Source organism: Orycteropus afer, unplaced genomic scaffold, assembly GCF_000298275.1.
Source record: "Orycteropus afer afer isolate SDZICR_OR568_19922 unplaced genomic scaffold, OryAfe1.0 scaffold00192, whole genome shotgun sequence".
Lineage (NCBI taxonomy): Eukaryota > Metazoa > Chordata > Mammalia > Tubulidentata > Orycteropodidae > Orycteropus > Orycteropus afer.
This window is the reverse complement of record NW_006921779.1, coordinates 5,597,783-5,609,693: the sequence shown is the minus strand read 5'-3', so window position 1 is coordinate 5,609,693 and position 11,911 is coordinate 5,597,783. Positions and strand designations below refer to the sequence as shown.

The window sequence follows — 11,911 nt, the reverse complement described above, 5'->3', positions numbered from 1 at the left end:
AAAATAAAATTAAAAAAAAAAAAGAAGTTCACAATCCAGAATTAGGCACTAGAAAATACCCTACATTAAAAAAAAAAAAGAAATAAAAGAACCCTGTATTTGTTTAGACTTCTGTTATAACTCAGTTTAAGCGAGTACAGATAAAATTAAAACCATAATAAAAATATGAACAGCAGCTATGTTCTAGATATACTACTGAAGAAGCAGAGAGCTGACGTACAGTTGAACAGTCAAGTGGTTATGGCCTCATTATTGCAGCTTTGTCTGATCTGCCATGTGACTTGGAGCTAGTCCCTTTGTCACTTTATGCCTTTTACTCCATATTGGTGAAAGAGAATTAACAACTATCTATCTCAGTGGGATAGTGAGTAGATTAAATTATTAAGCAAAATAATTTTTGCTTTAGGCAAAAGACACATGAATGTTAAATATTATGATTTACAAGCATTCATGTTCCTAGCACTCCTGTGGGAATAGGAAGTTATCTTAATTTCATAGATGAGTAAATAGGTACAGGGGGTTACGGTCACATGGTAAGGTTCCATTTACTTAGTTTCCATGGCAGGGGATAATACAGTCCTTTAGCAATCAAATGAACTTTCTCGGCATATCCTACACAATCTCTAATACATTCAACCCTTAACTTAATGTTGCATCATATAACATGCTATCAATGGAATAGACACAGCTCTAAGATAGCAATAAAGCCAGAAGAAGAGAAGAGAAACAATTATTTGTGCTTTGGATGAATAGTTATAAATAATCTCAAATTTAGAAGAAATGAAAATCTGTGTAATTTTCAAGGTTTTACCCCTACTATTGTTGGGAGGGGGATCTCAAATTCACAGCCGTTGAGTGGATCTGACTCATAGGGATTCCTCCTTGGGTTTCCAAGGCGTTATCTCTAAGGAAGTAGATTGCCCAGTCTTCCTTCCATGGAGTGGCTGGTGGGTTTGAACTGCCAGCCTTCTGGTTAGCAGAGCTCTGGTAGTGTAGTGCCTTAGGGCATCTGACTGCTAACTGATCTGACTTAACGGCAGAGTTTGGTTTTTTTGGTGGGGATCTATGTGGGGATCTTCAACCAAAGGAGTAAGAAAACATGTTTCCTATGGAAGCATTTTGGAAAAAAAACTTTTCAAGGCTACCAAAGGCCTTCATATTGGTGCGCTGTGTTCAAAATCTTTGGGAAGGTAAAGTTACCCTCTGGCTTTAATTAGCAACTAGGGAGAGAGAAAACAAATACAGAAAATGAAAGCTGAACTAGCAGCAACGGAAAAAGCCCAGGATGGCCAAAAATAGACAATAATATGACCCAGGAGTAAAAGGAATACAAAAGCAGCACAGAAGATTCTCTGCTTATACCTAAGACTACCTGCTAGATTGCTTACCCGACTCCGAAGGCAGTCAGCCAGGTTTCGGCGAGTGAAATTAGCTGCTGCTGTGGGAGACAATTCATATCCTGGTACAAGAGACAAAGAGGAATACTTAAAATGAAGCAGGAGGAATTAACAGTACCTCAAATCATTCTACTACCCTTGTTGTTTAAAGTTCACAGACTGAGGGGTACAATCCTACTTCTAGTCCCTTTACCCATGCAACATTTATGAAATAACTGGCTAACAGAGACAGTAACTCATGGCCACGAAACAGAACCAAATGACTGTGCTACAGTGAGATCAAAGTCACAGCCTTGCTTAAGAGGTACAAACACACAGGTGTAAAATTAAAAAAAAAAAAAACCCAAAGAGGTCTTGCGATGTCATTTCCTTTTTTAAGTTTATTAAAATAAGGAGAGCGGAGGGAGAAAAAGACTGGAAGTCGGGGCAGCCTCCAAGTCATGCTTTATAAAGTTTTCTTTTAAAAAATGTATAACTTTATTAAGAAATGGAATATGATTTTCAAAAGTGCAAGTCACAGAAAAAGAATATTTCCATCACTAGCTATAAAATTTTTTAAAATAATGTTATCTGAAGGATAAAAATTCTATAAAAAATTTGGGTATATGTGTGCATTTAACAACACACTCATTTTAGAACTTATGCTCCTAAAAAATGTGACCAGTGTCAATAGCCATGAGAATGACCTATAAGTCAGTGGACTCCCACAGAAAATGCCAGTTTGGAAAGACAGATAGCATGTGGCTAAGTACCCCCTATAACATTTCAAACACCAGTGCTAGACAAGGCAAGATTTAGAAAAAAATTCTAACAAATGTTAATTAAGCAGCTATGTTTCAGGCTCTATGCTATGTGCTTTCACTCATATTACTGAATTTCACCCTCATAAGATGTCTATTGTTGTTCTTGTTGCTGACAAGTTGATTCCAACTCACAGCAACCCTATGACAGAGTAGAACTGCCATGTTTTCTTTATGGAAGCACATTGCCAGGTCTTTTTCACGCTGAGCTACCAGTGGGTTTTCAAACCACCAACCTTTCAGTTATCAGCTGAGCTCCTGACCTTTGCACCACCAGGGCTCATATTAATTTATTAAAAATAAACAAATAAGCTCAAGGCCATCAAATCAGTTCTGACTCATAGCAACCCCCACTGTGTTTCTGAGGTGGTACATTTTTATAGAAGTACACAGCCCCATCTTCCTTCCATGGAGTGGTTGTTGAGTTTGAACTGCCAACCTTCTGATTAGCAGTCAAATACCTCAGGCATTGCGCCCCCAGAGCTCCTTATTAGCCCATTAGTGCATATTAATCATAATGGAAGCAATTCTAGACAATCCTGGAGAAGCAGGAATACTTCTGAATTCCTCACCTTATCCCTCAATCATCAATAAAGATTTGACAGTTATCTTAAAGGCAGAAAAGTCTGATGCTCAATTATCTGTATATAGGTTTTCTTTTTTTTTCAGCTTAAGTCTTGAAAAATGTGCAAAATAATTATTATATGGGGTTACACACAAAAAACTGTACTTAACAGGTAATTTAGGGGCTTTTAAGTGTAATTTTAACACTACAATTAAATGATTGTATATTAAATACATTAATATACAATTATTGTTTTATGCACTGACTTTAGACCTTAGCACCCATGTAATAAGCAATTTTCTCTACTCTTGTTCACTCTTTTCCCCTCTCCCAGGACAGGACAATAAGTATTGTTGTACCTCCTGTACTTCTGCAATGTTATTATCATCCATCACCTGCCATGTAGGCAAACAGTAGAACCACGAAAAAATATCAAAATCTTTGAGTAGACACATAGGTAGACACTCAAGCTGAACAAGGTTGGGAAGGCAAATAGGACTACATCTGTTGTTGTCATGTGCCGTCAAGTCAGACCTGACTCATAGCGACCCCTCCTTGGGTTTCCGAGGTGGTATCACTATGGAAGTAGATTGCCCCATCTTCCTTCCGAGGAGTGGCTGGTGGGTGTGAACCACCAGCCTTCTGGTTCGCAGTCAAATGCCTTAGGCACTATGCTACCAGAGCTCCTAGGACTATACCTATGAAGGTATAAAGGTTTGACAAAGGACATTTCTATGTATGTATTTCTATATGCTGCAAATATATCCATGAATATAGTAGAGCATACAAGGGGCAAAATTATGAAAGCTTCTTAGCTATAACCAAACATCTTGAGGGAATGAGGGCCTGGGCATGGGGGCTCAGGATCATAGTCTCAAGGTCAACTGACATAACACAGTCCACAAAGACAATGTTCTACATCCTCCTTTGGTGAACAGCAATTGGGGTTTTAAAAGCCTGCGAGCACCCATATAAGGTGCAACTACTTGTCTCTTCCAGTCTGGAGCAAAGAACAGTGAAGAAAATCAAAGACACAAGGAAACAATTAGTCTAAAGGACTAATGGACCAAGTGAACCCCAGCCTTGATGACGCTGAAACTAGAACAAGATGGTGCCTGGTTACCACTGCTGACGACTCTGAAAGGGATCACCATAGGAGGTCCTGGATAGCCTGGGAGAAAAACATGGAACAAAATTCAAAATCATAAAGAAGACCAGGCTTACTGGTCTGACAGACTGGTGGAATCCCTGAGACTATGGCATTTAGACACCGTTCAAGCCCATAACTGAATTCACCTCTGTGGCTCAACTTTCAGCCAAACAACAGACAGGCCTATAAGGTAAACAAAGGAGCTCTGGTGGCACAGTGCCTAAGGCATCTGACTGCTAACCAGCAGGCTGGTGGTTCAAACCCACCAGCCACTCCGTGGAAGGAAGACCGGGGCAATCTACTTCTGTAAACATTTACCGCTTTGGAAACCCAATGGGGGTCGCTAAGAGTTGGAATCGACTTGATGGAAGTGGGTTTGGTTTTTTCTTTTTGTTTATAAGCTGAACAATAACACCAGGAAGGTATGCATTCAGAATAATCAAGCATATGAGATCAAAGGGCAGCACTTGCCCAGAGATAAAGCTCAGAAGGCAGGAAGGGACAGGAAAGAATGACAAAGGGAAATGATAAACACAAAGAAGTGGGATGAATATTACTACATTGTGGGAATTCCAATCAATGTTGTAAAATAAAATGTCTATGAATTGTGTTGAATGGAAAACCAATTTGCTCTGTAAACTTTCACCCAAATCACCATAAATAAATAAATAAAAGGAAAATGACAATGTAGGGCAGGGAAACTAGATGAATGAAAATGGGACAACCACATGGAAATGAGAATGTCTGTGCATTGTAAAGAATGCAACCAAAGTTACTGAACAATTTGTGTAGAACTTGTTGAATTGGAACCTGAAGTGCAATGCAAACCTGAACCGAAAACACAATAAAATATTATATTAATATATATAAAAGCTATCAGAATAGATTTTACCCAGACACTTTACACATGCAACTATATACAAATTAAGTTCCTTTACAGTTCCATATTACACCAACGTTGTAACATAACAGCGTTATTAAACTGTGAAGAAATTGGAAGTAGAGTTCTCTCTGTAAGAGCTTCACTACAAACCTTCCCGGATCAGAGAGCTGGTGGCTAGTGCTGTTTGTTAGTGAGGTTTTGCCAGTAAATAAAGTTTCATTAACTCTACACAGAGCATTAATTATCTCCCTAGACAAAAACTTACAAGAGAGGTCAGGTAAAAAAACTCTTTTAAACATAGTATATCCCTTAAAATTACACAGAACTTTAAGTCTACAAAACATTTTCATATGTATTATTAATAGAAAGTTTAGAAATATGTAAAATGGTGCCCAGAGAGGGTGATTTGTCACACAAAAAACAGTAAAACCAAGTTCTATATAGGTCTTTTTATGGCTTTCAGAGTCAAATGTACTTCAGCTCAAATCATCTTCTGACACATCTAACACATAAAAAGTATGATATTACCATGCCCATCTCCAAGACGGTATTAGTTTTATCTCTCAATTATCAGTGTTATAATGGCTCTCCCTTATGCTCTGAGATTTTTACAGAATATCTTTTAGACACAAGGAAGGTCTAGATAAGTTTTTAAAACTAAGACAACTTAAACAAAAATACGATCACATAGGTCTGCCCATCCATTGCCAGTAGAGAATATTTTTTTAGTTCAAATTTAAAGACAAACCAACCAAAGCTACATTCTAAGTATTACCCACCATTTCGCATCTTATAAAGCTGTACGTTCTTCTGAATGTATTCTGCAAACTGCACAGTGTCGCCAGCTTCCCCAACACATAGAAGCAAGATTTTTTCACTCATCTTAAACATCTTGTCATGATCTGCTCAAAGAAAAACACAGTATTAGAAACTACCTTATCAGAAATTTACAGCAATTATATATGCAAGTATAAACAGGCTTAACAGTTACTATATTGAATAATATATTAATTACTATATTACATAATTTAGCTCATATTTTAGAAGACTTTAATGGGCATTCGTATTTGTTTTTCACTCTCATATTAAACAATCAACATATTTTATTAACGTCAGTTTCAGTTGCAGAATATATAGGGAAACTGATCATCAAAAATAATTAGAAACACTTAAAGGCATTTTGAAGTACAAGAACAGAACAATGAAGGAAACAAACAATCATCTCTACAATACAAATGTTCACTATTATATTTATATACATTCAAAAACATACAGGAAAAGGTTCAGCATTACACTCCAAATTAAAGAGCCACTGCAAGAAAGAACAAGTCAACTGAGAATACAGACCACCTGAAAAATAAACCAACTCCATTACCAAGCAAAACAGAATATTAAAATGACTGGCAAAGCAAAAATTCTAATATTGTTAACAGTTAACCGTTTGAATTTAAAACACCTCACAAAAATCCTTATGCCAATTTTATCTAGCTGAACCAGACCCATTCAGATTACAGATAAATACTCAGATAGCAATTACTGCCTAAGGAAGAAAACTCCATATTCAGTCTAATAACTTCAGAATAAAACTAAATCTACCTATCTTACTTTCACTTTCACTTTTCATTTTTCAAATACTGCTGAATAATCTTCCCTGGGAGACATGTTTGTTGTCTGAAAGCTTCTGAAACATCAAAATCCTTTAATAGCATTTAAAGAGCAGAATGTTCCTGTTAAATACCTTACAAACATTTAAGAGTTGTTGTTGTTGTTATGTGCCATCGAGTCGGACCGACTCATAGTGACCCCTCCCTGAGTTTCTGAGGCAGTATGACTATGGGTGTAGACTGCCCCATCTTCCTTCCGAGGAGTGGCTGGTGGGTTTGAACCGCCAACCTTCTGTTTAGCAGTAAAGTGCCTTAGCCACCATATCAGTAATATGGTTACTTAAAGTTAGGGGGGAAAAAAATATCAACACAGAATATGCCTGTAAATAATATCAAATCGCTTCGAAACTCCAAATACAAACACTACAGGAGATCTAAATGCTGTTAGTTTGCAAAGTTGTTTAGAGCAAGAAAAAATTCTCTTACAAATGTTTTATCTATACAAAAAAAAAAAGGACCAGCAAGGTATATTCTAAGTTCTTGCCAGTGTTAAGAATGTGAGCAGTTTTTATTTCCTCCTTTTTGCCTAAAATTTTAAAATGTATCGTATTTATAAGAAAACATTATTTAATAAATTTGCATTACTTTTGGAAAATAAAACTTGTTTATAAAAAATTTATGTCATATTTAAAACAAAGACTAAAATTCTTGGTAGCAAACCGTTCAATTTTGAGACGAACTTAATACAAGGCCAAAAGTGTTTTTCAAACATCAATTGCTTATCCAGTAAGTAGTAGAAGGAGATATAAAAACAAAAATGACAGATGCTAATAGCTTACTGAGTTGTTCAGGGAAAAGTCTGTTTAGCTCTAGGAAAGTTCTAATCCTTGGTAAGGAACTTACAAGATCCACATGAAACAAATGGACAACAAAATGAACAATACTGTGGAAAACCAACTGGACTAGAACTCAATAGACCCCATTTCCAATCTAGACTCAGCATTATGAATTTGGGGGAATTATTTGCCCTGTATAAGCCCAGTTTCCAAATGTGTACAATGGTGATATATCACTCACCTCTGCTCAGGTGGGGAAAATAACGAATTCTATATAGGAAGGTTGGGCAATCTACTTCCATAGTGATACCGCCTCGGAAACCCAAGGAGGGGTCGCTATGAGTCAAATCTGACTTGAGGGCACATAAAAACAGTAACATACATTTACAATGTTATCATACTTAAGTGTTAGACAATGTAATTCAGATTACACATGTTACAAGAATTCAAAAACCAGAGTTCTACTTAGGTGGGAGTACTCTGAATGATTTGAAAGCAATTTTATATAGGCCAAGAGATAGGAAATGTAGCATATGATCATAACTGAAGAGTTGTGTCACCTAACTTTAGTAAGCAAGCAATCATTGGGAAATGTCTTCTCTATTTCCAGAAGTAGAATCAAATACTTTACACAGTGACAAAATGAATAGTATTATTCTCATTTTACAGATGGAGACAATTAGTCCCAAAAAGTTACTCTTTTTCAGCATTCTTGCCTACCCTACCTAGTTTTTTAACGAAATCTTCTTGTTCTGCATTACCTGAAATTTTTTATTATACTTTACATATAACACATCACCTAATTATTGGTACACATATCTGAATTCCTTTAATCTTCTTTTAAGATTATATCTGATAATCTAAGATATGTCATATCCTTTTCTTTTTTGCATCCCCACAGCACCTATCGTTGTAATGTACAAGTAAGTACCCCAAGCCTATTTGCCAAATGAACACTAAATCATCTCTGAGACAAAGCAAAACACTTTTTCAACAGTAGTATGCCTCTGATCAGTTATGAAAAGATACTCTTAGATTTCCTCATATCAACAACAAAAATCTTTAAAAAAAAAGTATTTGAGTACCTACTATAGGGAGACAGCACAGTATAGTAATTATGGGCAAAAAGTCTACCGTCACATTGCACAGGTCTGAACCGATTCTGCCATTTGGGACCGTGGGCAAGTTTTTTAACCTTTGTGCCTGAGAACTAACATCTGTAAAATGAGAATGTAACAGCACCTATCTCAAAAGGTTAAATGAACTGGTAAATCACATAGTAAATTATTTAAATTAGTAAAACAGCATACACATAGTAAGTGCTTAGTAGTAGTATTACTACCAAGTACTTACCACGGCGCTCCGCATTTGCACGTAACTTATCTCATTTATTCAATCCTCATAACTTTGTGAGGATGGTAACACTAAACCGATTTTACAGATGAGGAAATCTGGGTACCATGGAGTAACTTGTACAAATTCAAAAAGCAACTAAGTGATATGGGCTGGACTTGAGTCTTCTAATTCTACTATTTCAATTTAAGGAAAACTTGGCAGCCAGGGCTCAGGAAAACGAGAAAAGAGAAAAGAGCATCAGAGCTGAGCCACCGGAAAAGAAGAGAGAGCGGAAGGAAAGAAGATACAAAACTACTGGTCCTACAGTCTCACTCTGCCCAGGATCCCACTAGACTAACCTCATCGGAAACGGTAACAGGGAACTTATTAAAGATTCTGGAGTCAGGGGAGCCTGGTGCCGGATAGGAACTTAAAACACTTACAAACTGAATTCTCTAGGCCATTGAATGAGCTCTGTCCTAGAAGCCCCGGGAGGAACGGCTGGCAAGGCCACAAGTTTGTCTGCCTGTCTCCTCAGTTCTAAATGATAAATGCAAGGCAGGACGGGGCGAGTTCTAACTTCCAGACCTCTCTAGTACTCACCCAAACCCTTACGAACTCCCTCCGCTCTCCCTACCCCCAGGCCCAGCTGGGCCTCCCCTGGTTCTTCTCACCGTCTTTCATCTGGACAATATTGCTGGCGGCTACTCGGTCCGAGGCGACCAGGACATAGTCGGGGCCCTGGATGCCGATGAGGTACTCCATAGCGGTGGGAGAGCGGAGGCTCTATGTTCGACAGAGCACGGGACTCGCTAGCTTCCCTAATTCACCGGTGAGACAGCACAGTATAGTTTCACGCGACGCCGGGCGCACGCCCGCCCCGGCCACTGGCGCTCGAGGATGACGTAACCTATCGCGAGACGTTGGAAAGTGGGCGTGGTGTTGGGTGCTTTAAACTGCGATCGTCTCAGATCCCAATTTGGTCTCTTGCAATACCGGCTCTGTAAGTCACCTGCGTTTTCTAACACCCACTTTACTTATTTATAAATAGGGAGTTTAAAGCGCCCATGAGGATAAAGTTACATACTATGTGTAAAGTGCAACCATCTGATAGGTACCAAAAAGGGATAGTCCCAGGGGCCGTTGTCCTTTGTTACTCGGTAAACTCTTTCCAGAAATCCCTTCCCTGAAATTCAGATTGGAGAAAAATAAAGTGAAAGGATTCCCTACTTACATCTCTCACAAAAATAGTGTATGGTTGTATTAAAGACCAAAGCATGACGGTAACTCATAAAAACAGTGGAGAATAGATAGAATATATATATTTTTAAAATCTTCAGAAGGGACATGTGTTTATAACAGGAAACCCAGAAGCAATATGGAAACACAAAGAAAATAAAACTAAGAACCAAAAGCAAACCAAAAGCCTCACAGCGGCTGTTGGGCAGAGTAGAACTCTCTCATAGGGTTTCCAAGGTTGTAAATCCTTCCGGAAGTAGACGCCCTCTTCTTTCTCCCGCGCTGGTGGGTTCATACCACTGACGTTTGGCTATCAGCTGAATGCTTTAACCACTGCGTCACTGGAGCTCCTAAAACCAAGCCAAACCAAAAAAAAGCCAAACTCATTGCTGTCAAGTCAGATCCGACTCATAGTGACCCCTCCATGTTCCGAGGCAGTATCACTCTGGTAGCATAGTGTCTAAGGGACTGCTAACTAGAAGGCTGGCGGTTCAAACGCACCAGCCACTCCTCAGAAGGAAGATGGGGCAATCTACTTCCGTAGTGATACTGCCTCGGAAACCCAAGGAGAGGTCGCTATGAGTCAGGTCTGATCCAACGGCACATAACAACAACATTACTGAAATAGATTGCCCAACTTCCTTCCTAGGAGTGGCTGGGGGTTTGAACCGCTAGCCTTTTGGTTAGCAGTCAAATGCCTTAGGCATTATACCACCCAGCCAGTTGTCCTTAAATCCATTCGACTCAAGTGTGTCGATGTAGAACAGGGCTCCGCTGAGTTTTCATTGGCTGATATTTTGGAAGTAGGTCACCAGGTCTTCTGAGGAGCCTTTCGGAGGACTCAAACCACCAGCCTTTTGGTTTAGCAGCTGAGCACATAACCATTTGTGCCACCGAGTGACCCCAATATAGAAGATGACTGGCAGATACAAAAATTAAAAGTCTCAGGGTAGTGAAAGTCACCACACTGTTAAAAGACAGATATAAATTGATAATTTTTTCAGTGTATGAAATAGTTAATATTTGTAACTTAAAAGAAGTTTCTACAAATCAATCGGGGAAAGACAAAATAATTTTTAAATGGCTGAAGTTAAGAATATGCAATTCACAATAGAAGCCATACAAATAGCCAATAAACATGAAAAGATCTTCAGCCTTGATGGAGATAGGAAAATGAGAAATAAGCGATGAGAAATTTAAAATTGTTGGTGAGATTATAAATTGTCATGGCCCTTTTATAGAGAACAATTTGATAATGTCTGTGTAATCATGCATAACCTTTTAAATGTGTCCTAAAGAAATATTTACATAAATATCAAAATAATTGTTAAGAGAGAGTCATTGCATCATTGCAACAGCAAAAAAAAAAAAAAAAAAAGGAATAACCTACATGTCAGTCATGCCAGTCCTTTGAGGAATCGTTATGTAAATTATGATATACTCATGCAGTGGAATCTTAAGCATCCATTAAAAAGAATGAAATGAACCTAAACATACTGATACATTCCATGTGGCTCAAAATATATTAAGTGAAAAATGAAAAACATTCCAATACATAGCATGATGCCATTTTTTAAAAAATTAAATATGAGTAGAAAAAGATCTTGAAATAAACATGCCAAATTTATGCAGTGGTTACCTCTGGAGAGTGTGATTTTTTGTTTTGTATACATCAGTGTTGTTTGTTTTGCAATGCTCATGTGTCAGTCCTCATTTTTAATAGGTTAAAAAAAAAAAACAAACCCAGCCATGCCTTTAAGTCTTGCAACCATTCTGGAAAACTCTAAATATTCTATGACTAGTTTCTAACATCTGCTGCAGAGTCTCCATACTAAAAGAAATGGAAGAAAATTGCAATTATATCTCCAAACACAACTATGCAATTCATTTGCCTTTGTAGAAATGTGGAGTCCTTACTTCTTTTTGAATGTTTCTTCCAGTTCTCTGCCCATGAAGGGACATAGAGCCTGAGGAGTTTAGGGTAGCCCATCTATCATGACATGGATGCCATGGGCAAGTGAGGTCATTAAGTCAGCCATCCCAGTAGGAACACAGCTACATCCATCATCCTAGAAAGATCCTTTTCTTAAACACCACTGGAG

General features: G+C 38.0%; 1 protein-coding gene across 1 annotated transcript in view; it reads right to left on the bottom strand.

The window, feature by feature from the left end:
- Nucleotides 1-9,335, bottom strand: part of PSMB2 (proteasome 20S subunit beta 2) — a 37,629-nt gene extending 28,294 nt beyond the window's left edge. Inside the window, exons 1-3 of the mRNA XM_007947655.2 lie at nt 9,245-9,335; nt 5,575-5,697; nt 1,389-1,459 (exon numbers count right to left, since the gene is read on the bottom strand). Of these exons, the coding sequence (XP_007945846.1) occupies nt 1,389-1,459; nt 5,575-5,697; nt 9,245-9,335 (285 nt within the window). The remainder of the gene's footprint in view (nt 1-1,388; nt 1,460-5,574; nt 5,698-9,244) is intronic.
- Nucleotides 9,336-11,911: the final 2,576 nt, after the last annotated feature.